Here is a 25,222-nt window from a genome sequence, read left to right on the forward strand (position 1 = left end):
TTGTGGGTCAGCGTCCGTTGACTGCATAACGTCACTCTGAAGCCGTACTTCTCTCACTCTAAATCACAAGACAGTGACAAACTGCTGCTGAGATGGAGAACAGTGGGGAATAAGTCAAGCCACTGTTCAGAAAAACAGACACGTCCTTTATCTAACGCTCTAGCCAAGCTTGAACCGTCACTCTCTCTACATTCTTTCCATTCCCACAGGACCGTAACAAGTCTGGTTTCCTCTGAAAGTTGTTCATCCCTCTCTCTTCTGAGCGGGAAGGTTCAAAATTTAAAACATACTCCCGCCCCTTTTAAGTTTAACAAGTAATTCCTGTTGGCAGAGGAGGGCCCATCTGAGCTGAGAGACACTTTGAAAGGATATCTACTGCCCATTTAACCTGTAAAAGTGTTGCTTTCAAAAGTAATTTTTACCTGTAAATGTTTGAAAGAGGTTTCAAATGAATAATCACTTTATAGTGTCCTGTTAAACATTCACAGCATAGTGTTTCATATGGAGATCACTGCCTGTTATATGAAACACACAGGGCCTAGTAGATGTGAGTCAAACAGGAATGCCTTGAAGGAGGAGGCATAAATAAATAAAGGTGGCAGTGCAATGGGGGGACACCCTGAGTAGAGAGGGGGTGGGGTGAGGAGCATGATGAAGCACCCCACCACTCTCCTCATCTTGCAGTTTTGACCTTGTAGGAGGAAAATCAGATAGCTATTTTATAACTGATGCCTTTCAAAATACTTGGTCCCTGCACGGAATATTGTAATGATGAGCGCATATAAATACTTTTTTTTTTTTTTTTAATTACAAGGTCATTGGAAACTCAATGGGTATACGCCCCAAATTAAGCTTTAGGTTTAGCTGAAGGGTTGGTACGTAGCGCCTGTGAATCCTAAAGGCAATAGATGATATAGGTATTATTTCTAAGGCATTTTCTGTGATTTTTCATACACAACCTACCTCTTTTAGCTGGTCAAGCTCCTGCCTGACGGCCTCGTACTCAATCTCCATGTCATCGTACTGCTGTTTGAGCTGCTGTTTCTCCTCCAGCACCGCCAACCCATATTCCGCTGCCTGGATCTTCTCGTTCGTGGTCTCACTCAGCTCCCGGGAGAGACGCTCGATCTCGGCCCGCATCCACTCCGGCCCGGCCTCCAGCAACAGCATAGCGTCGGTGTAGCCCTGCTGCTCTTCTACGGACATGATCGGTACCGGTGACGATCAACCAACGTTAACGCCAGCTGATCTACGACAAGGGGGGGATGAGGGGACGTCTTCAAGCGGTGTAACCTTGAAGAACAAGCGGTTGCTTTAAATTCGTCTGTATTTAAATTGCATGATTGTTACGCTTGCGTTTCTCGTTGCCGGTCTTGTTTCTTTGGTCATGTAGATGACTCTGTTCAATTATCTCCGACGGGGGAGCTCGCCGTTATCTTCTAGAAATGCTCCATCGCTGTGGTCCTGTGCCTCCTTCTGCTCTCCCCCGGCTTGTCGGAGCTGTGGCGCCGGAGCAGGAGTACCAATTGCCAAGAGAGGAGGCAGGATATACAACTTCCGGTTTTCACTTCAAAATAAAACAACTGTCCACACAAATATGCTTCAGATCACGCGTGGCTGCACTTTAATTTTAACTTATTTATGGACTAATGTCAGAAAAAAACACAATTTTAGCAGTTAACGAGTAAAGTGTGAAAAGTCATTTATTTGTATATATTTTATCCCAAAATATCAGAAATTTTCCCTTTTATTTTGAAGACAATCTGAGTGACTTCCGGTATTTCCATGCCGTTAAAACCGGTACAGTCTATGATTAAAATCGACTTCTTTGAAACAGCTGAACGGATCGTGTCTACATAGTAACCCTACATTTGTGAGACTCTCGTGAGATTTGTTTCTCTGTTCATTGAGCAGGTTGTTTATCATTGCACAAAAATAATTATGTTTTATGACGTGACGATGCTTTGATTGAATGCTTGATAGGTTCAGGCACAAAAACACTTGATTAGGGCTAGGGTTAGAGCATGATTTTGGGCCTCTCGCGAGAGCTTTCGCAAATATAGGGTTACCCTCTAGCCACGACCAGTTGGTTGAACAGCCAGTTTGCTTGAAATGTGACGCACCTACGCAACCACCTGGGCAGCTCTTTTGCAGTGCTTCTCGGGAAATGTAGTACTTGTAGTGCGTAAAGGAAACCAAAGGGGTCAGCAGACGCCAAGAAATGAACTCATTTCCCATTAGGCTTTGTTTGTTTGCCTATGTGGAGCACGGAAATCTGTTCGAGCCGTTTGTTGTCATAGAGATGGAGGCAACAGATGGGGCTAATGGCTGCTCTAAAGTGAACGTCATAGTAGAGTCGGGTCTGGTTCTTATAGTTATGCGTCGCCATCTGGCGGTCAAATCAGTAACTCACAGTCTGAATTAAGACGATATCTAAAGCAAAAGGTTGTGTCTACAGAAATACATCAATGACAGGACTGTCGGTGTGCAAAAGATAAATGCAGATGCATGCCTGTGTGAGAAAGAGAGAGAGAGGTTTATAAGTTATTACTCTGTAGTAGTTTGTGGCTAACAAAGCTAATTCGTCCAAAGAAAAAGCATACCTGGTAAATGCAATGTTTCCGCCAGGCTAAATCAGTGAGATTTGGGTTAAAAAGAAGTTAAGACAATTATTTGAGCAAGTATATTCATTCAGTTCCTCTGCAGGTTAGGGGCCTGGCAATCCTGACCCCTCAACATACACAATGACAATGTCACAGTACAAATGTGAAAATGCACTCAGGCTTTAAAGAATCATCAAGTGTTCACTCTCTCTTTTATCTCAGTTGATCTCCCTCAATCAGATGTTTAAAATGACCACAGGCTCCTTAAATTCTCCCGTCACCTGTGGTTCACCTGACCAGATACATCATCAAATAATCCACATAATCATATACATGACATTAAAGGTGTGACAGTAGGTGTGGCATTTAAAATAAAAACTATATTTTCAATCCATGTTGGACATCAGAGGTACTTTTGTAATTCAAACAGGTTTCACTGAAACAGCCCTGCTCTATATTGTGAAATTTCCTTCAGTGACATCCACAATAACTTCTTTACAGCTTCAAATTGATGCCTCGCACCTATCACTGTCCATGCATTAAGTCATGGCCTTATGAAGTCTCCTACCAGTTGCTGCCGCCTCCTGGCCTTTCATCCGGAAACAGCTCTTTGCCCAGCCCAGTACATATATGCTGTATCATCCATATCATCCCAGATCTATATGAGTTGCTACTTTACTGTTATCAGCTTAAGAAAGAATGAGCTCTACTGTATGACATGCATGAGAAATGAGCAATATTCACATCAAATATAACAATGAAATTTATACTCGCTTTCATGTCTCCATGGTGACAACCCACATTCAGGAAGTTGCTCCTTTTTGGTCCTTTGGGAAATAAGCACTGCAACCAATATTTGCTTTTATGAGAATCTCAAAGATCTCTATCCTTCTGTTGCTCTTCCTAAAGATGTCCTCCATTTTTTCCCTGCTCTAAAGGTAGAGGATCTTCTGTGGTTTGTGATACAAATAAAACTTGACTAGATTTGTGCACTGAAGAAACAACACCCTCTAGTTGTGTTGTGCAACAAGGTGATGAGACAGACTTTCTTAATTACATTTTCTGACACAATGTGACAAGTTTCTCTATAAAATGTTCATGCCTTATTAATCATATATAAATATGTAAATACCACTTGATAGCATGATTGATCTGGTGATTTCTTAGACACAATTACATTGTATGAGATTATTTGTTTGAAATATAAAGGATCCAGGGAATGACAAGTTTAAAGTTGGACACTACATTGTGTTAGTGTGACAGATTGAATTATATTTAGTATTAGTATTTCCTGGTTATAGTTTTGTAGTAGATTTTGTGTTTAAAATGTTATTGTGCCAACTGTGGCAGTGTAATATTAGTTATTTCTGTGTTTCCTTATGTTTTAGGTGTATGATGATGCCTAACACCAGCATATTGTGCTGGTAGCTGTAGTTACTGGAGGACACCAGCAGAGGGAGTGTACATTTAATAAATTAACCTTTTTTTCTCTCATAAATTTTGTCACTGGGAAATGAATTAAAGGATGGGTTCACATTTTAAAATGCTTTCTTAAAACAATAGATCCTACAGCAAACATTTAATTAAGTTTTTCTAGCCATAATCAATCCTCCTGTTCACACTGGACATTAGAAGATCCCTCCATAATGCACTTACAGTGTATGTGATGGCAGGCAAAATCCACAAGCTTCCATCTGTACAAAAATGTAAAAGATTATCTGAAGCTAATATGAAGCCTTTTTAATGCTGTACCATTTCAATACTGCATACTGTGCTAGAACAAACATTCAAATGTCACGTCACTTTGAAACTCAAGTGCTCGTCTCTTATTCTACAGATCCCATTCAAACATGCATAAATATTTGTGTTTCCAAAGTTGTATTCTGTGTTGTAATATCATTTGTACTCCTGGAGCAATTTAAGTCCAGTAAAGTAAGTAAAGGGCCTTTACAGCAATTTTCAGATCTCACCAATGTGTGACACCATCAGGCAAAGTGCAGAGCAGAGATTTATTCTAGACTGGGGAAAAAAATTCTGAACACATCTTCCTCTCTCTCTCTCTCCGATAGTTTAAAATAGTATATTTTTTGAGATCTAAACTTTAATTCATAGGGAGAACAATGTTCCTCAAAATTCTGTTCTCATAAATAAAGTTGTTTAACATGATTTTGTACTATCATGCAATGTGACTCCAGCACCCTTTAATATTATAAGAATGGTAGAATTGTAACCATTATCTTTTAATGCATCATGTTGCTGGTTGGTATTTTCCTCATCATGATCAAATTGAGCTGCACAATTAATTTTTTGAATAGATGATTTTAGATAATGGACAATATATAATATATTTGAATAGTTGTTTGGTAGCTTTCTTATCAACTCAAGTCACAATCAAGGTTTCTGGATTTGTAAAGTGTAATCAAATATCTTCTAGAGAATTTAGTGTTTATGCATTTTAAGCTAACCAGAAAGTTATGACTTTTTCATATCACATCAGCTATATATATAGATATGTATATATAAATACACTACAGTGCAAAAGTCTTAGGCCACCACCATCATACAAACAGTAAAAATGTACACAAAATTTAAAATTAATTATTTAATATTATTATTCAATGAGCCTCCATTCCATTTAGGTTTAAGAGAGCCAGTTTTGTGCTATTGCTTAAGTGTAAGGGGAGGTCTGAATACTTCATACTACACTTTAGCCCATAAAAGCTGTTTTTTTCTATTTTTAAATACTGCATATACATTTCCTGTATTTTTTTGGTTTTATTCTAATAATGAGACTGAGAAATAATTATATATAGTCATTATAGCATTGCTAAAACAACAAATCTAATGGTAGCCTAAGACTTGTCAGAAAGGACTGTGTCTTCGGCCCCCTTTATCTGTAAATAGCAGGAAAATCTGTCAAATTCAGTTAAAAATGTCCACATCATCTTTTTCAGCTGACACACCTCAAAGTCCCTCATCACTTTGCTTATAGACCGCAGATATACAGTATTGTGCAAAAATCTCCACCATTAGATTTGTTGTTTTAATAATGCTATGATGAACATATATAATTATGTATCAATCTCTTTAATAGAATACAACCACACAATACAGGAAATGTTTATGCAGTATTAACAGAACTGAAGAAAAAAAAAAGAAAAGAAAGCAGGTTCTATTGGTTAAAGTGGCAAGTATTTAGTGTGACCTTCCCTTACACTTGAGCAATAGCAGGAACCTGGCTCTCTTAAACCTAAATGGAATGGAACCTTAATTAATAATAATTAATTAAACAGTTATGCTGGCCATACAGCCACAAATAAAAAAGAAGTATAACGCAGGATATTAAAAACTATGCAAGGATAAAAGGACCACAAATCTACTGCAGGTGGCATAAATACAAGCTGAAATCTATCAATAACGGGTATTGCAAAAAACGATGGTTCTGCAAGGAAAAACAATATGTACATCAGCTGATATGAATAAATCCAGACAGGTACAGCATTTTAACATTACACTAGGTTAATTGGCTTTTGAGTGCTCTCCAAATGTACATCATAAACGGATCTCTCCTCACCTAACTAAACCTAACCAGCTTTAGCAAGGTGCAAGGTAAGCCAATAAGATTTTATCTACTTGCTAGCTGTCACTCAAGCCCCACTATTTGTAGCTGCAGGAGAAAAGCTTAACTGCTTGGCATAACAAAAATCCATAATCTAGTTGTACTTATTCACAATAGCAGACAAGCATTCATTGAGCAAATACATGTTGAGAATCTGGTCGGCTGATCATGTGCTTGCTTTCATATGTATTAACAAACACAATATATACTAGATTGTTGTTATCTCCAAACAGTCCAGCAGAAGGCTATGGTGATGAGGCCATAGTCAGAGTTTTTGTTGAGTAGTGGGTGCTCTATTTTATACTAGTACAGTAATAAGATTAGTAGTCTAATCCAGGAGGAGTCAAGAATAGCTCTGCACTCCCCCCAAGAGAAAACAGAGTGAGGGGAGGAAGCTGTGCAGATAAGTATTTAAAAGGGCCACAAATCCCTGCTACTTTTCAACACATTCTTAAACTTGAAAAATATTCTCATACTTGATCTGTCATCTTGGTAATCTTAGATAAGATGCCGCAAAGGAGAGCCCAAGATCCTATGGATGTTCTAGTTACCCCACCCCACCACACCACACAGAGATAATCTGAGGTGAATCAAATCAACGGAGGACATGGGATTGACTTTCTGGACCTGGAGCGCTAAAGGCAACGTCAGAGCTGTGGAGGCTGATGTCAGAAATGTTGGCGATTGCAGCTTTTGAACATTTGTGTTCTGAGGTGGTTACAAACTCCTTGTCTCATGTACTACAGGTACGTTTTTATTTTATTTTATCTGATTTTCTTTTCTATTTACTGTTAGATTGATTGCTTTGGTTTCCTTTTTAGCTAACTCAAGGTTGATTATTTTACATATTTATCTTGAAGAGTGATGAGAAAATGTGTACAATGATTAAGATCCTGAGACAAAACTACCAGCTAAGAATAGCAATTTGCCAATCCTTTGATGGGTTATGTGGATTAGATGGAAGGATTATATCTGCTTTATATTTGACTGAATATGATTTATGATGTTGGTCTTTGATCAATGTAAGTGGTTCTAATCCCCTTATTGTACCTTGTACGGAAATTTGTGGGAATGTGCAATATGTGTATTTATGATATTTATGTATTTATTGGAGCAATAGGTAGTATTGTATTGATTTATTGTTGTGCAAATGTGCAACTTTGTTGTCTATCTATCTATGTACTTGTTTATGTATTTGTTGCGCAAATGTGCAACTCTGTTATTTATATTGTATTGTTGTTGTGCAAATGTGCAACTTTACTTTTTTTGCTTTTCTTTTTTCTTTTTAACTATGGCAGCAGCTTGTCTCAGCACTTGGGAGTCCAAGACAAATTTCCCTTCAAGGACAATAAATCTATCATATATCTATATATCTATCAACTTGCCTAGTCATGTATAGTCTCAAACTAAGGCTTTTTAATAGAATGCAGATGACTGGTCATTCATGAGAGACACTCTCGAGATGCTATTAGGGGAACCGGTTATGTATTTCAGACTTGAAGTTAGGCCTATAGCACCAGTTATTAAGGTTTGACAGAGTGTATATAATAAGGTAAATATATGTGTATCCAGGACCTGCTATGACTGTGGATGTCAGCCTGAGTGACAGTTCATATGGCAAAGTCAAGAGGTGGAGCTCTGATGGAATACAGTAAGTAAAGATGAGGGGGGTTAGGCATTCATAAAATGTATATGTTAATGGCTGGAGGTAAATTAGCTGGTCAGGTTTATATTGTACCACAATACTACATTAATATGCATTTAAAATGTACCAGAAGAGTGGCTATTTTTACTCTAATTACCTGATGACAGACTTGCAATGCCAGATAAGGATTAGACACCTCTAAGTGAGTACTCACCACTGATGATCTTAACAATTTACTTTAGGAGTTACAGAACGGCCTACATTTGATGGTGCATTACTGCTTCAGAGGATTTAAAACATCTCTGCTGAGAAAACACTGATCTCATGGCTTCAGTTAAAGAATTTAAGAACAGATTATGTACTATTAAAAGGTCAAATATATTACTAAACATTTTGTGTAATATTATATTTTCCCTCTTTTTCCGTCTCTTATAAAAACCTCCAGTCAGAGCCCCAAGGGCAAAATACACAATAGTAGGAGAAGCTATACGTCACGTCATCCCTGGACATATGCAATGTTCAATCGGCTGTGGAGGTCAAACCTGCAAGTATGACAACCCAAATTACTGGAGTGAAGACCAACAAGCTATACAAGGCCTCTACTCATCCTGGTACACATGCTCGCTCTACCTAGCACTAGTAGTAGTATTAGTGATAATACAAAACATATTGTAACAGTTACCAAATTGTCTATTTCAGTCATATGTTTTCATATTTTCTCTGTAGCCATGATAGTAAACTGAAAAAAATGTGTATCGTGTACTATATGTCCCACTAACATTTTCTTCCTATTATTTCAGGGTTACTGATCATCTTCTCGCTATGTCCAGACCATCAACAGAATTAATTAAAAAATATAACATAATTGATCAGTTCAAAAGGTATACAAAACTGTGTTTCTCAGCAGCTTATGATCATGAGTACAGCTTCTGAGGAGATTATTATAACGAAGTGTAAACTTCTCTGTTTGTGTGTTTGTGTCAAGGAATGGTATTAAAACAGTGGTCAACCTACAGATACCTGGTGAACATGCCAGCTGTGGAAACCCTCTGGAGCCAGGCAGTGGCTTCTCATATAACCCAGAGGCCTTCATGGAGAACAACAGTAAGGGCTTTATGCAGTTCTTCGTAAGCTTGTAGTGTTGCTCAAGTTTAACTGAAAGTATCTTTCCATTTCAGTTTATTTCTACAATTTTGGCTGGAGTGACTATGGGGTGGCAAACCTCACTGCTGTGCTGGACATGGTGAAGGTCATGGCCTTTGCATTGCAGGAGGGAAAGATTGCAGTCCACTGTCACGCTGGTCTTGGCAGAACAGGTAGATTTGTAAGGAATATTAAATGATAGGTTCACAATTTTTCAAGTCTGTCTTAAAACCATATTCAGGAGCCCAAATGAACATTGAAACAGATTTTCTTGCTCTACGTTACTTAACGTAGGACCACTCAAGTGGCTGAACACCACATAGGTTTAATACCTGGGTTACTCCACCAGTTAGTCAGACTAGCTCAGACTAGTCTGACGTGCATGAACTGATGAAGCCTCCTGGATAAGAGGTGAAACGTCTTCAAGTTACTACTAGTCCAGTTGCTCTCGATTCAGTTTCCCAGTGATAGATTTTATTACTGTAATAATTCCTGCTGGTCTTATGGCCATGAAGAAAAACCTGCATAATGCACTTTGAATGTGAGTGATGGGGGACAAAATGCCCCCTACAGTCCTCCTCCCACTCCACATAGCTTCAGATACACATTTTAATACTTTTTGCACAAAATGAGGACTGTAGATTTTGTCCACCGCCACTTACATTGTTTGTAAATTTGGAAGGAACAGGAGGAATGGTTACAGAAAGCAAAACCTCTTTCAGTGTTCATTTGAAAACCTGACTATTGCTTTAAGACACGCTTAAAAAATTATGAAAGTGTTTTGACAGTTGGCTTGATCTGTGCAAACTGACACACAGTGAATGATTTCTCCTTTTATCCCTCCAGGTGTACTGTTAGCATGTTTCTTAGCCTTTACCACCAGGATGACTGCCAACCAGGCTATCTTATATGTGCGTGCTAAACGCCCTGGCTCCATCCAGACCCGAGGTCAACTGCGTTGTGTCAGAGAGTTTGTCCAGTTCCTTTCCCCTTTGAGGAGTGTGTTTTCCTGTGCTGAACCGCGATCCAATCCAGTCACCCTGTCCCAGTACCTAAACCGCCAGAGACACATACTGCACGGCTATGAGAGGAAAGAGCTGAGGTACCTACCAAAAATTGTCCAACTAGTGTCCAGGCTGCTATTGGACATTGCAGAGAATCGACAGGTAATTGAGGAGGACATTTTGGAGGCACCCGATATTGATGACATTGAAATGACCCTCAGCATCATTGAGAAGATGGGCTCTGATTTATGTGTAAAGGAGCCCCGCTTACCAGGTTCTCCCACCTTGCCCAGACATTTCAATGAGCCACCCATTTTCTACCATCGAAAAAGTCTGAGCTACAGTGAGTCAGACTTGACGCGATTGGGCTCGCAGCTCAACATCCTCTCACAACCTCTCAGCTCTCTCTCGCAGAGTAATGTGGTCAAAGACCTTTCTCCATCTGAGGCTGTTCTCCCTGCACACCAGTCTCCAAGTTACAGTAATAGTAACATATCTGACATCTCACACAGCTCAGCAAGCTCACTCTGGCAAGTCAAGAATGTTGGAAGCCAAAAAGATGTATCCATTCTGTTAAAGAAAGTGAAAAAGAAAACCATCAAACGCTGTGAGTCTGTGGGAAACGAAGGACCCGTCAAAAAGGGTGGCATACTGTCCAGGTGGAGGGCAGAACAGAGGGAGGAGTTAGCAACAAATGGGGAGAGGTCACATTGGAGAGAGGAAGAGCAATCAGAGGTTCCCTTTATCACGCTTCAGTCAGAGTTGTCCCTGGATGCCAGGAGGTTGTTGGTGGCACAAGCCCTGGCAGTGGACCTTTTTCTTGATGGGGAAGAAGAGCACAAGAGCAGAGTCTTATCCTGGCAGGTAACTGATCAATAAGTGGTGTGGTAGTTCTGACTTTGGTAACTCCAAAAAGTAGTATCAGAAAGACCTTCCATGTCCAGAATAAAAGATGTTAATACAGCTATAACGGGACCATGTATGTGAGTGAGTTGTGTCAGACACACAGGGTCTAACATGACTTCCTAAATGTGTGCAGGCAGAGATGAACCAAGGCGGTGCGTGGGAAAGGCTGTGTATGGAACGGGATCCCTTCATCCTCACTGGGCTGATGTGGGCATGGTTGGAGCAGCTTAAAGAGCCAGTTATTGGCCTCCAGGATGTCCAAGCCCTGAAACCCTATAATGGTGATGCTAAAACTGTTCTCAACACACTTGACCAGGTCAGACATTCACTGTGCTGAATCAGATTTTACACAACAGCCACATCACAATGACTTTCCTGAACAATGAAGCTCCTAAATATATATATTTTTTAAAGATTTTCCCTTCTTGTCATGCCTTCACAGGCCCCTAAAGAAACCTTAACATGCATACTTGATTGCATGGCTCATATGTTGAGAATACCTGAAGAGGTTGAAAATACATTCCTGAATCGTACTATCAAGGCTTTCACCTGGGTAAGAAAACTGATTATTTTCTTCTTTTAAAATGAATTTCTTCATCACTGATTTTGTTTCAGTCACTAAATAATCTTGTTTGCCTTTAAACAGATGGAAAGTAACTCAGTGGATGAGTACAATGCATACGAGTCCATGACTTCAGTACTAAGGTGCGTCCTTGAGGACTTGAGATTTATAGCCATTGAAGAAGATGAGAAACCTCCCCTTCCCTCCGTCCAGATCGATGCATGAAAGAAGAAAATATGTTTTTGTGCCTTGTGATGAAAATATTACATTTATAATAACTTATTTTGTGGGAACAATACAAAGTTATGTAATTTATTATCATTGATGCATAACTAACTGGCCTGAGTTTTTAAATAACTGCAATAGTACAGTGGAGGTAACATATTGAAGAACATGAAGAACAGGTGGCCAAAATATTGTTTGCGATACACTATGCCTTAAGACTGGTCACAATCAATACTAACATGCCTCAGCTTCAAAAGTATAGTAAAAAAATATTCTTATACCTGTACAGATTCTTAATTTATTAACAAGCATGTTGTATCACACACTGTAAAAATACAAAGCCTTTTCCACAACACAGTGTTTCTTATCTGTAATACATTCTCTATATTGTAAACATACAGACATAATGTAAAGCATATATGATGAACAGTTCATAATAAAAGCAATGGTCTTCCTTAAAGTGGGTTGTGCAAACTGCATGCAGGCACTTTTTCTTGTGATGCAGTGAAGCTCAGGAAGTGAAAGAGTAAGCTTTTAAAACGTCTTTCCCATCTTTCCCTTCTACTGAGGCCACAATGCTGGAATAGTCACAGGAGACATGAGTAAACCCTCTAAAACACAAAAGCACAAAGTAACAAGATTAGGAAATCACAGCCAAAAGAAGGTGAAAATACAGAGAAAAAAAAACTGTAATTCTGTAGTACTGTTAGCGATGAGATGCACTACGAGGAACTATTAATTCTGATACAGTGGTTGCTGTTGATGCAGCAGAGATACTAGAATGTCATAGATTACCTGGACATTGTGTGAGAGCCTCCCAGTAAGTGGTACTGGCTCTCCAGTGTCAATCCATCGTCTCTGTTGTTTCTCCATGTCAATACTCGTAGGGAGAGATCCCGAGATGCTGTCACCACTCGAAATCTATCCTGTAAAATGTCAAGGGAAAAAAAATGTACATACTTATATTTTGCCAATTTTTAAACAGTGAGTACAGTGTACTGATATTTTTTAAAGCTCTTGTGATGTAGCTCTCTAACACGCTTTTAGCTTTTTATGTGGAAGGGTTCTACTTGCTTTTTTTGATGACATCTAGCTCTTGTGCCATTTGAATGGGGAATGCACTTATTGTAAGTCACTTTGAGCAAAAAAAAAAGATCTGCCAGTGTAATGTACTGTATAAAATCTTTCCACAGGTGGATAGTTCTTTGAATTTGAAATTAGAAAACTTCTTACCACAGATATGGAGGATATAGGCATAGTATGCTCTTTGAAGCTTGCAACCAGGGCTCCTTTCAGAGAGTAAACCCAGAGCTGCTGGTCAGCTGCTAACACTATGCAGTTGCTATCCTTGGCCTCTAGAAGGATTTGTGAGGACCTGATGTCCGGTGTCAACAGAAAGGACTCCATCTGCTGGACTAAAATAAGAAGAGATTAAAAATGACACCAGCTAGGTATACTAGCTATTTAGAAAAGAAATCCACATTTTACTACCCCTAAACTGTGAGATCAGTTTATTTTATTTTCATTTTATTATCAGTTATTTTAATGCATTCCAATCAATAACTTCTTAACTAATATATATTGCGAGTGAGTAATTACACTAGCAGTATTCCAGTTGAGAAATACTTGCCATGTGTTCAAAACACATTTTGTGAGTGTACTGTGTTCTGGTCTGTTGGAGCTGCTCTCAGAGTTAAATTTCTCCCAGTAAATCTGTTAAGCATCATTGCATTATAATGAGTAGAGCCTGACGGATACTGGATTTTTAGGGCCAATGCAGATACCAATATTAAGCAGTATAGCAATTCTCATATTGATAGTGATATATCGTTTGATAATCTTATAAGCACACATTTTTCACTATGATCTCTCCAATGTGTTTTTTTTTGTGGTTGTGACAAAGATAAAAATGGAACCAGTGCATTGAAACAGTAAACATCACTGGGAATTTCAATAATTAATTAAATAACTATAAATAAAAAAAGACAAAACAAAACATAGGTATATATTAAACTTGATATATAGTATAATGTAAATATATATGTTATAATATATTATATTATAATATATAGTAAAATATAAATATATATAAAATGCTGCCTATATAACTTTTAAAATGAAAAATATATATATTGGTGAATATTGGAAAATATATATGCCAAAACTGATATATCTGTGATAGGCCAATATTGGTTAATAATATCGGCTGATATATTATTGGTTATTATTAATATTGGTCAGGCTCTAATAATGAGTCCAGAAAGAAGCCCTTGCTGTCTAATTCAGAGTAGCTGACACTAAAGCTGATCTGATAGAAATGTCTTGAAGTGGTGCCATGCTAGTCATCCACAGGAATAAGCAAAAATGACAAATGGATCCAATTTGGCAGTTTCCATAAAAGCAGCTTTTCTTAAAGTATCTACAGTTAATAGCAGATTTTTTCAGCATCCCTCACAAACTTGTCTTCAATTTCCTACTGGCTAATATGAAACAGTATTAGCACATCTTATGTGTATTACTAGTCAATAAGCACATAGCTCAGTTCTCACCCTGGATCTCTGACTTGTACTTAGTCTTTTTAATGCTGACATCAAAGACAGTGAGGGCTTTGTTGTTCAGGTGCTCACTGCAGTGAATGATGACCAGTCTGGCAGGCTGGGTGGGTATGAAGACAGCAGCCTGGCATCCAATGACTGGTACGGACTGGCACAGAGGATCTTCGTCCTCAGAGGGAGAGGTCAAACTTTCTGTGAAAATCACCTGCCAACAAACCAAACAACAGAAATCTACTAAATGTGTTTTACTGTTTCCCCACTGTGCTTATCTATGAACACTGTCATTTGCACAGAGGTAATGTGATAAAAGAAAACACATGAGCAGGAAACACAAACATAAAGTCAGGCTGTCAAAGACAACAAGACATACCTTTGGACTTAAATCATCATTGTCCTTGGTTCCAGCAGTGATCCATTTCTTGTCAGGTGAAACTAGGAGTACGTTGACTTTAAAGGAGTCATGCACCATTATACTGGACTTTTTAGTCAAAGCTGAGCCAGCTAGTGTACACACAGATCCCTGACTGGTTCCTACCTAGAAGACATGTAGATTTGTTAAAAACTTATATAAATTCAGATTTACAAACCAATAAATCCTGAAGTTACTTACCGCAAGAAACCAGTCATTGTTGATATTGTACTGTAGTAATGTACAGTGTGGGGATGCAGTAGAAAAGGAGGCCACTTCCTGGCCAGTCTGACACTGCCAGGTCTTGATGAGGCCCGTCGAGTCTGCTGTGATCACAACTTCATGCTGTTCATCCTTTACAATCCCTGTCAAAGGACTCTGCACAGGACTGCACCACAGGAGCTCACCCTGAAAGAAGAAAAGTACATAAGGTAATTGCCTTGATGAGGGGCATTTATACCAGTGGGTTGGAGGGAGGGGCAACTATGGGAGAAAGTTAGATTCTGTGAGGCTTAGCTGGAATGAAACCTGCATGCACGAGGCTCACAGTGACACACGACTATAGCATGTATGCACTGGTTTAGAGTAGATAAAAAGTTCAGTATGATGCCAGCATTCAAACACTCTCACTTTCACTTCATCAGATCTAATGAAAAACAAAGCACTACTTGGAAAAGTATTGTCTAAGTTTTTCGATACGGACTGATAAGAAGTTGCAGCATGTGAAACTTGCACGCTTTCTGAAGTATATCGTTAAACACTGCTTGAAAGTCGTATGATCTGATCTGAGACTTTTATGCAAAAAACAAAGGGAGAAAAATAAATCTGAAACCTACATGTGTAAATATATTGTTCACTCAGCTTGGATTCGGTAGATTAATTAATTAATAGCATCTTATATTAAATTCAATACAAGAAAACATTTTGCATTGCTACAGAAACCTCAGACGAGACCTTACTGTGCATACATGACAATATGCTGAAGGTGTTGCACTTACTTTTTGGACGTTCCATGCTCGGACTGTACCATCAGTAGAAGCACTGCAGACCATAGCATTGCTGTTCCAGAGTTCAGGAAGCTCATCTGAATTTGCCAGCAGGTATACCAAGCCTACCACCCTGCCTGATGGACAACATGTCAGGCACAAAAATGAGATGAGTTTACAAGCAATCATGCAGGAGATTCCAGAGAGTGAGAGAGAGGGAAAAGAGAGTAAGAGACAGCATACCTGTGTGACCTCTCAGGCTTTTGCAGGTGTAACCTCCAGCTCTGCCTTTTGTCATCTTCATTTCTAAATGGCAACGTTGCAAAAAGTATCTCTTCCATGAGTGATTCACCTGTTCACTCCCCAACACTCTAAGGTTACAGAAGCTCCAGCGCTGCAGACACATCCTCCTGATGAAAGCACATAGAGTATTTCCTCCTCAAGGAGACCAGTAAATGTGCCTGTTTCTACAGCTAATAGCAATGTACCTGAACTTAATTTTGACCTTTGGATGAATTGTTCTTCACATCAGACTGCACAATGTGAATGCTTTTCATCAGACAATAAGTTCTTAATTTTGGTTTGTACCGAACTTCAATAGACCATCTTTATTTGTGCATCAGGAACAGCATTTTAATTTTCAGAGTAATCTGTTTTAAGAAAATAAAAAGAGAATCAACAGTCATGGGATTTCACCTCACCTTTTGATTTGCATTACATTGCATTTGCAACTGTTGGGGGGTTTATTTATGGGGTTGCATAAAACATGTCTAAATTGTGTCATACAATTGGAAAATACGGAAATAACATGTACAAACACAGCTTACCGCCACAACCAAGGAGTCTCTGTAACTTCATGCCACTCCTGAAAACACATATTAATATCATATCAAGCACAAGTCACTTTTATGCATAATTCACTCGGTCGTAGCAATTGCTATGGCTACTTCCGCAAGTTGGATGCCCCTTACCTTGCACACACTGGAGACGCTGATTAAATCTTCTTCGCTCAGGAAAGTAAAAATATGAATTAGGCAATCACTGATCAAGTGCGGATGATGAGGAGGATCCATATTCACCTATCAATGATGTTGCAACCTCTCACAATTTTAATATCTGTTAAAAGCAGCGAAACCAAGATTGAGCAACGGAAAGACTGCAGGGACAAGAAGAGGTAGTTTTGTGTCTCATAGCCTGCACAGTCTCCACTACGCCGCCAGATGTCGCCATAGTAAAAGGTAGGCTCTCCAAGACGGAGGCGCACTACAAGTAGCGCGCACCAAACACCATGTTAAATTGAGAATATGTTTTGACTTGTACTTTTGAATATAAAAAAAGGACATGAATGAATGTCATAAATGCATTTGCCACGTGTTACCTAATAGATTTGGCAGAGTATCACTCAGTTTGAGCATATTTTTGAGGTCGTGGATCGTGTACTTCTTTAATATCAATGCAAATGTATTGTTTTGGTTTTAATATTGTTTGCAGCTGTTTTTTTGGAGCTTCTCTTGGCAGGTGTGATAAATGATATGGTTCAATTCAGTTTAAGAAATTAACTGGCTGCATCTGGAGGGACAAATAGACTGTTAGACACATTAAACTGAGCCCTGACCCACTTAATAACCAGATAAATAGCCATCCCAATCAGTCAAGGTGAATTCACATAATAAAAGTGTGTGTGCGTGTGTGTGTGTGTGTGTGTGTGTGTGTGTGTGTGTGTGTTGAGATTCAGCCCTGGCGGGATTCTTCAGCAGGGGCCCATGTCTTCTGTGAACACGCCCCAGATAGATGAGCCAGATATATAGCCAAGTCCTGCGGGTAGCAGAGGAACTGTGAGAAAGAGATAATCGCACTTGCTCTCCTCAAGGGTTACCTGTGACACCCTCGCAATGACAAGAGGGCCCAGCGAAAGGGGTCCATGTAAAGGGAGTTTGGATGATACATTAGCCGGCAATTTGTAAAGGTTCCCGAGTTTACTATCCCCCCCACCCCCCCTTTTTTTGATGCTTCCCGTGGTTTTGGAGTTCCTTTGGAGTTACCTGTGCTGTGATCGATCGGAGAATAAGCGAAGCGAGTTACTCATCAGCTCTACAAATCGTTGCATGAAACAGAGAGCGGGGCCGCCGCAATGAGTCGGAGAACACGACGCTGGATTTTAAGAGTTTTACTTTGTCTAGGGATTGTTTATTTGAAAATTGGGTGAGTTGCGTTTTGATTGAATCCACATTAGATTGCTGTGGGTTATTCTCAAACACGAAATACTTAACTGACGAGTGATAGTAAGACTTTTATCTGTTGTTGGTACTTCAAAAACGCTGTTGAGTCCATTAAACGTTAAAAAGATATGTATAGAACAATAAAATGTGTATGTTGATTTTATGAACAATGAAGAAAACATTTAGGAAGTGCGTAAACTTATCTCAGTTAGACTCGCGACCACTGCGCGCTTATCATTTAATGACATTTCCTTCACCAGACCTTTAAATGTTGGAAGCAATCATACTGGTATAATAATAAACGGTATTTGCAACTTTTAATTTAGCCTATAAATATGTTTTATGGTGCACCTAAGAAGAACGCACACATTCAGGCAAATTATAGGTGCAAGACAAATATTATTGCAGTAGGTACAAAGGTCTGCGCACTGTAAAAATTCACAATAAATCATGTAATCTTTTTTCATCTAAAAAATGAGAGTCCAATAATTTATTGGAATCGGAACAGTTTGACCTCACTCGTTTGTACTCTGTAAAGGTGCACATTAGTACGCACATTTTATAAAATATCGTCAATATAGTGAAACTTTTACTGATTAATTTCAGTGTCAAAATGCAATTATCTCTGTCCATTCTCCACGTGGACTTTTTTTTTTTTCAATTTGTTGATTATTATTAGCTACTATCAAATAAACCAAACAGTGGAAATGCATCTGGTTGATACTATTAGAGCTGAGAAATAAATTAACAGCCAATATTATTAGGATGGGAAAACAAAGCTTTGACGACTACTTTTTCTGAGACCTATCTATCTTCTATTCGCAGTGGCTTCTCGTCGGTGGTGGCCCTAGGTGCGAGTATAATCTGTAACAAGATCCCCGGTTTGGCCCCCAGACAACGGATTATCTGCCAGAGTCGCCCCGATGCCATTATCGTCATCGGAGAGGGAGCCCAAATGGGCATCAACGAGTGTCAGTTTCAGTTCAAAAACGGGCGGTGGAACTGCTCTGCGCTTGGAGAGAGGACAGTCTTCGGAAAAGAGTTGAAAGTGGGTATGTTGCTGTCTGCTAAAGTTTGTTTTCAATTAGAATCTTTTTTCAGAAATGAACACCTTTCTCATATCGGTGTGTAACTGTGTGCACGAAACTTTTTTCCCTTAAAAATATCGGTATTTTTTAAACCAGTGCCAACCCTAATTGCAAAATTTAAATATATTTGGGTTTATCAAACAGTTCAATTATATCCTGTTGCCCTGTTGAAAAATAATATTTCTATAAAGTAATGCCCTTGACATGCTACATCCTCCATAAACCTCACTAAATATGATCTAATAGCTGGTGCACTTGATTTCCAATCAAAAATTGCACCAGACAAACTTAATCTGCAAGATAATTTGCTCTGCATCTATAGTATAAGGAGCATCACATAAGGAGCTAGTGTCACTTACACTGGGCCTAGTTTTGCTCCAGACTTTTCATTGAGCAGGGCTTTTTGAGCATGTATAAAAGGTATCTGAAGCCAACACTGTAACAAAGCTCTTGTGAAAGTTGGCAGCCTTTCTTTTCATCCCGGCAGAGTCTCAGGAGACACATTTTCACTGGTCTTTATCCTGTCTAGTGATGGGTGCTGTGGCTCAAACTGTAAGAACGTAGATCTTACCACGGGTATAAGTTACAGTGGGGAGAAGCCTAGAGGAAAGCAAGACTTGAAAGTACTAAATTAGAGAAACAAATTAGCTCAAATCAGTGTTCCCACTGCTGAGAAAGAAGTCTCCACTACAGATGGGATGAAACTCAAGGGATGCTGAAATTATGGCTGATAGTTTGTTAGATAGGCCCATTTGTTGATCAGGTAGATTAAGGACTATTTGATGTTGAGAATGCCAAGACCAGGTAGACATAATGTATGATAAGGTATAATGATAGTATGTCTAATTCTAACTATGGCTATACTGCCAGTGCAAGGAGTTGATAGCTGCAGGTTTGATATTGTAAAACAGTTTTGATAAAAATCTTAAAAGTATTTAGATATATTTTCATTTCCACCAGCCAGAGTTATCGAAACAATACAAAAACACAGAATATCTTTTTAAACAATGGTCAGTAGCTTGGACCAGCTGTTTGAGGCCATCTTGTCTGCTGTTGTTGGAGAGAAAGGATTATCTCTTCATGCTGTTGAAACGAAAACAGCGATGTTTGACAATCTGTTCCTTTATGAATGAGTGGTTTTACCCCATCAAGAGTGTTGGTCTGCATTTCCAAGAGAAGCGGTTTACTTCTATGGCTTGGACAGCCGTACCGAATAGATTGGTTTCACTGATCAGATTAGCATAGAAGCCAAATGGTTGTAAATGAATGCCATTGTTGATGCCCAGGCTGAGTGGGGCGATCAAGATCACAATTGTTCTTAAAGCAAAAAGAGAATGACCGGTGAACTACCATAATGCTTTTGGGTGATGCAAGGTGCATCAGCATTGACCCATTTAGTATTTTAGGCCTATGTTAGCACTTGAACTTTATAGTTACACTAAGCTGTAACAGATGAGGTTCATATAAAGAAGGTATATGACACTTAAGAGGTGAGAGAGAAATAAACGTGGCAGTTAAATAGTTTTTCTGATAGTAATCTTACTTAAACCAAAACAAGCTTTTTGGGAATTTGAATGTTTTAGTCTATTCTGTTTAACATCTTCGACCTCTCATTACATGTCGTGAAGAATTCATGCCATCTCTTGTGGTGAACCCATGCACTCAGAACTGCAGGGGAAAAATTAACAACTGACTGACTGCACCGACACACCTTCATTTTTGGCTCGGAGCCCATCCAGTCTATAAAAACGTCCACATAATTGATGCCTCAATATGAGCTTTTTTTTTTCAATGGCAAGGGCACACATCCAAGATGTTTATCAAAAACATGCCAGCTTTACCTAGTGAACCGGGTGGCAGGAGGAAGGACAAAGAAGAAATTATGTTTGTTTTGAACCGAGACAAGAAGAGTTTATTTACACATAGATGTGATGGATATTATAATTAGCCGTTTCCTGTTTGCATTAATATGAATCACAGGGTTGAAAATTCAAACATGCCAGCTGTTGATCATATTGATGAATATGCTGGTTAATTATATTATAGACTATTTTCATACTGTATAAGGAGGAAAATGTTTGGCTTTGTTTGCATGACAACACATCCCATTAGGTTTCAAATAAAATATTATATATATATATTAGACTTTTTTTTTACTGCTTAATCTTGGGTTATAACTCGACTGAGAAACTTTCAGGATCTGCCTATGATTCCTTCAGATTAGCCTTTAGTTATTTATCGATATTTCCGTGTGGGTGTAAATGATTTGTTAGCTGGACTTCGGGGGAGATAACGCCAGGAAGAAGATTCTGATGTCATTGCCTTATGAGTTTACACAGAATGTGACAGATTCTGAGCGGATCAATAGCTGTTCCTTCTCGACAACCCTCTTATTCATACTGCTTTGTTGACTATACTGCCAGCAGCCATTTTGGTTCACGGGCAGGACAGTTTCCAGGTCAGGTTTCAAAACACTGCAGCCCTTGAGTGATATGTCAGTAAGACAGTGATGTAAGCACACATGCTGTTAATAATTAATCTCTTTTTCCTATATATAAAAAAATCCTCTTTCGTACTTATCGTATTCCCCTTAGACTGGAGAGACATCATGACATTCTCTATTTTACACAATTAAAAACACCAAAACACCTGCTACATTATTTTGAATACCTCTTTCTTCTGCCCCCCTAGGCAGTAAGGAGGCTGCATTTACCTATGCCATCATTGCAGCAGGGGTGGCCCATGCCATTACTGCCGCCTGCACACAGGGTAACCTGAGTGACTGTAGCTGTGACAAAGAGAAGCAGGGTTTCTACAGTAAAGACCAAGGCTGGAAGTGGGGAGGCTGCTCTGCAGACATCAGCTACGGCCTGCACTTCTCCAAAGTATTTATCGACGCTCGAGAGGTCAAACAGAATGCAAGGACCCTCATGAACCTCCATAATAATGAGGTGGGACGCAAGGTAAGTGACCACAGAAGATGTTGCAAAAGATGTTCATCCACATCCAAACTTTCTAAGATTCTTTCAAGGCACTGAGGATATATAATTGCAGACTTTAACATGCTGGCTAAAAAGTCAAAGGATGGTCCCAGTAACTGTGGCGACATGACATTGTCTTCAATGCTGTTGTGTGGGTAAATCTTGCCAAGGATCTGGGCAGCAGAGCCAAGATTAAACAAGCAGCAGAATAAAGGGCTGCTTTTAGGGAAAGAGCTGTCTAAGTGGCAGGGTTTGATTACAGCCCAGATCACAGTGCTGAAAACAGATTGACACTGTACAAAAAGGCATTAGCCCAGTCCCCCCATGCTCTGCACCACTGGGACAGTATACGGTTTCCTTTATCACAATCCCCTTCCAAAATTTCTCTAATATCATAAACCCACATCAGGCGCAATGTGCTTGTACATGCACCACAGGGGTGTTTACTGTTTAGTTACTACGTTTGATCGTCCCCAAGTAATATGTGTTTCTGTTTCTGTATGCAATTGTTGTTACATGCACTTGACACCTGCATGCCAACTTCAATCAACTATTTTTATTCAGCCATTTGGCATTTAGTTGTTTCAATCCAAAATTGATTTTTATCAGGTAGAACTCAAAGTTTAAACACCATGCAATTGGCCATGCTTACTTGCTTTAGAAATAAAATACTTTAATTTACGACAACAGCAAAAAAAACTTGAAAGTTGAAAGAGAGACAAAAATATGAAAAGAAAAAGAAGACAAATTTACTGCTCACTTGCTAATTTAATGGCTTTCTCTGCATCCTTTGCTGCAGAACAGTGCAGGGTGACAAAGAGACTCCAGTAAGTCTAGAGGTTAAAGACTGAGTGGAATAATGTGCCAAACAACTAAAGTGAGGTTGGAGTTAGTGAAGGATAAAAAAAAAACCCAGCTTTGCCCAAGGTAACTCATATGCTCTTTCTCTCACACCGTGCCAGAAAAGCCTGATTCACACAACCAACACGTTCATCCCCACACTGGCTGAAAAGCACACACAATTGTACCACACAGATCATTTTCTACGCGAGTTTTAGGAGCACAAATTCAAATTGGCTTATATGGACAGCTAAATTGCCTCCCAGGAACAGGACTGTACTTGTGGATTCAAACTTTGAGCAGTTTTCTTTCTTTCCCGTTCTCTGCACTAATAAATGGGCTCTCTGTTTTGATGGTTATCCCCCCCGCCTCCTTTATTTATGCTAATCAAAAGCAGTGACACTGAGCAGGAGCTCCATTCACTGCTCCCTGGTCGAAGACGTCCAGACAAAGGCTGTCACAAGTGTTGGTCACAGAACAACTGATGGATTAGGGAGTTGAAGCCAAGGGTTTTATGAAGTGGTTTGCTCAGGGAAAAAGTTGTTTTTTCAGTTCTTGTTCACACGTCTGTATTTGGGTTTTATTGTTACAGTTTACTTGCCAAGAACACACAGGCATAAATAACTTGTCAATGGCTCCAGGAGACCATATTGCATACCAAACTCCTAGCATTTGACAAAAAAGGAAATTGCAATTGACCTTGTTGCTAAAGAAAATTCCAGTTTCAGTCAATGGCACTTCTGATCGTCATCAGTTCAGGGTTTAGCAGTAATCCTAGTCACTGCACTTTGTACAGTCACTCTTGACATTCGTGTGTTGTGTGTGGTAACTACACATACAGAGCCTGAAATTTAATACATTATTTTGCCTTCTGTGTATACTGTATCATGCAGCAGTGTGGTGTGGCTGTATTTAATCCCCAAGTATAGTGTATTTAATCCCCTAGTATCTATTTGTCAGTCACATGTCATTTAGTTGCACATTTGTCACTCACCTTGACGTGCAACAGTTGAAATGTGAATTGAGGCAGTTTTTAGACTATGTAGACATTGCATGAATTTCTAATTCAACTAATTCTCAACAATTTTGACTGCATGATGATAATTGATTAAATAGTCTGTTATTAACTTATGAAGAGAGTATTAGTATCACTTATCAGTGGAGTGTTTTTCCAGTTGCTGGTTGTTACTATGTTACTAAGTTGTTTTTGCGTGTCTAGGTCCTGGAGAAGAACATGCGACTGGAATGCAAGTGTCATGGTGTCTCTGGCTCCTGCACCACCAAAACCTGCTGGACTACACTTCCCAAGTTCCGCGAGCTCGGCTACATTCTCAAGGAGAAGTATGCCCATGCGGTACACGTGGAACCAGTCAAAGCCAGCCGCAACAAGCGCCCTAAATTCCTCAAGATCAAGAAGCCTTACTCTTACCGGAAGCCCATGGATACAGAACTGGTGTACATAGACAAGTCACCTAACTACTGTGAGGCGGACCCTGTGACAGGAAGCTTGGGGACGCAGGGCAGGGTGTGTAACAAGACTATGATGCAGCATATCAGTGGCTGTGACTTGATGTGCTGTGGCCGGGGATACAACACACATCAGTACTCCCGCGTCTGGCAGTGCAACTGCAAGTTCTTGTGGTGCTGCTATGTCAAGTGCAACACCTGCAGTGAGAGGACAGAGGTGTACACATGCAAATGAGAATATTTATTGGATGGTGCGTGCCTGTGTGTGTGAGATGTATGAGTGCTCATTTTCACAGACAAACTGGAACAGTTAAACTTCACGAAAAGACTGTTCATACATAATGAGGAACTACTATACTGTGTATACAGTGAGCTGAAGATGGGGCGTCATGATACTTTTGCACACAAAGCTCTTCAACCCTCTTTGCGGACTTTTGTGTTTGTTGGGGTGCAGCATCGAAGCAATGTGACAAAACACCGTTAAGGGAAAAGCAGCACCCTGACATACAAGACTGACTCACCACAGTGTGAGTCACTGAAGCAAAATGTCAAGACTTTAAGCTATATGGACAACTACTGACATTTTGACTGTTTAGGAAATGGACTTTGCCAATGCAAATGAATTATGGTGGATGTGATTTCTAGGCAGTACATGCTGCTGTAGTTCTCACTCCCTGTGCACAGATGAAATGATACAGCCATTTGGAATATTTAACATACTGTATTTAGAGAATGAAAATAATTAATATTAATTTATTCTATTAAAAAAACTACTGATTTTGTCCATTATGGACCAAAAATAACTAAATGTTGGGAGGTTTTAGTTTATTAAAGCAATCAAAAACTGTTAACACACTGGATTTGAATCTGCCTGGAATAATGTCTTGTGTTGTAGAATAATGTCGTTCCAGATGAAACTGGTGTAGGCTACTCACATTGACCTTCTGACTCTCTCATGAGTTTGTCTTCC

At 39.3% G+C, this 25,222-nt stretch overlaps 4 protein-coding genes across 4 annotated transcripts in view; 2 read left to right on the forward strand and 2 right to left on the reverse strand.

Moving 5' to 3' along the window:
- LOC128356803 (protein bicaudal D homolog 2-like) overlaps positions 1–1,505 on the reverse strand; it is a 44,884-nt gene extending 43,379 nt beyond the window's left edge. Inside the window, exon 1 of the mRNA XM_053316933.1 lies at positions 964–1,505. Within this exon, the coding sequence (XP_053172908.1) occupies positions 964–1,206 (243 nt within the window). The 5' untranslated portion in view covers positions 1,207–1,505. The remainder of the gene's footprint in view (positions 1–963) is intronic.
- A 6,331-nt stretch (positions 1,506–7,836) lies between these two features.
- Positions 7,837–11,707, forward strand: ptpdc1b (protein tyrosine phosphatase domain containing 1b). Its single transcript, XM_053317985.1, has 10 exons — positions 7,837–7,873; positions 8,313–8,478; positions 8,668–8,748; positions 8,853–8,971; positions 9,046–9,183; positions 9,857–10,429; positions 10,532–10,878; positions 11,054–11,236; positions 11,363–11,473; positions 11,567–11,707. The coding sequence occupies exons 1-10, from the start codon at positions 7,837–7,839 to the stop codon at positions 11,705–11,707; spliced, it is 1,896 nt and encodes a 631-aa protein (XP_053173960.1).
- Positions 11,708–12,001: 294 nt separating this feature from the next.
- Positions 12,002–16,836, reverse strand: fbxw12 (F-box and WD repeat domain containing 12). Its single transcript, XM_053317793.1, has 10 exons — positions 16,629–16,836; positions 16,485–16,522; positions 15,901–16,067; positions 15,670–15,794; positions 14,873–15,079; positions 14,633–14,797; positions 14,257–14,467; positions 12,941–13,122; positions 12,503–12,633; positions 12,002–12,318 (listed from the first exon to the last, which is right to left on the reverse strand). The coding sequence occupies exons 1-10, from the start codon at positions 16,728–16,730 to the stop codon at positions 12,219–12,221; spliced, it is 1,428 nt and encodes a 475-aa protein (XP_053173768.1). The 5' UTR covers positions 16,731–16,836; the 3' UTR covers positions 12,002–12,218.
- A 952-nt stretch (positions 16,837–17,788) lies between these two features.
- LOC128357063 (protein Wnt-7a) lies at positions 17,789–24,699 on the forward strand. The gene is made up of 4 exons (XM_053317296.1): positions 17,789–17,859; positions 18,702–18,928; positions 21,656–21,927; positions 24,005–24,699. Exons 1-4 carry the CDS (start codon positions 17,789–17,791, stop codon positions 24,485–24,487), a joined length of 1,053 nt encoding a protein of 350 aa, XP_053173271.1. The 3' UTR covers positions 24,488–24,699.
- The last annotated feature ends 523 nt before the right edge of the window (positions 24,700–25,222 follow it).

The sequence above is a fragment of the Scomber japonicus genome, chromosome 4 (genome assembly GCF_027409825.1).
Source record: "Scomber japonicus isolate fScoJap1 chromosome 4, fScoJap1.pri, whole genome shotgun sequence".
NCBI lineage: Eukaryota > Metazoa > Chordata > Actinopteri > Scombriformes > Scombridae > Scomber > Scomber japonicus.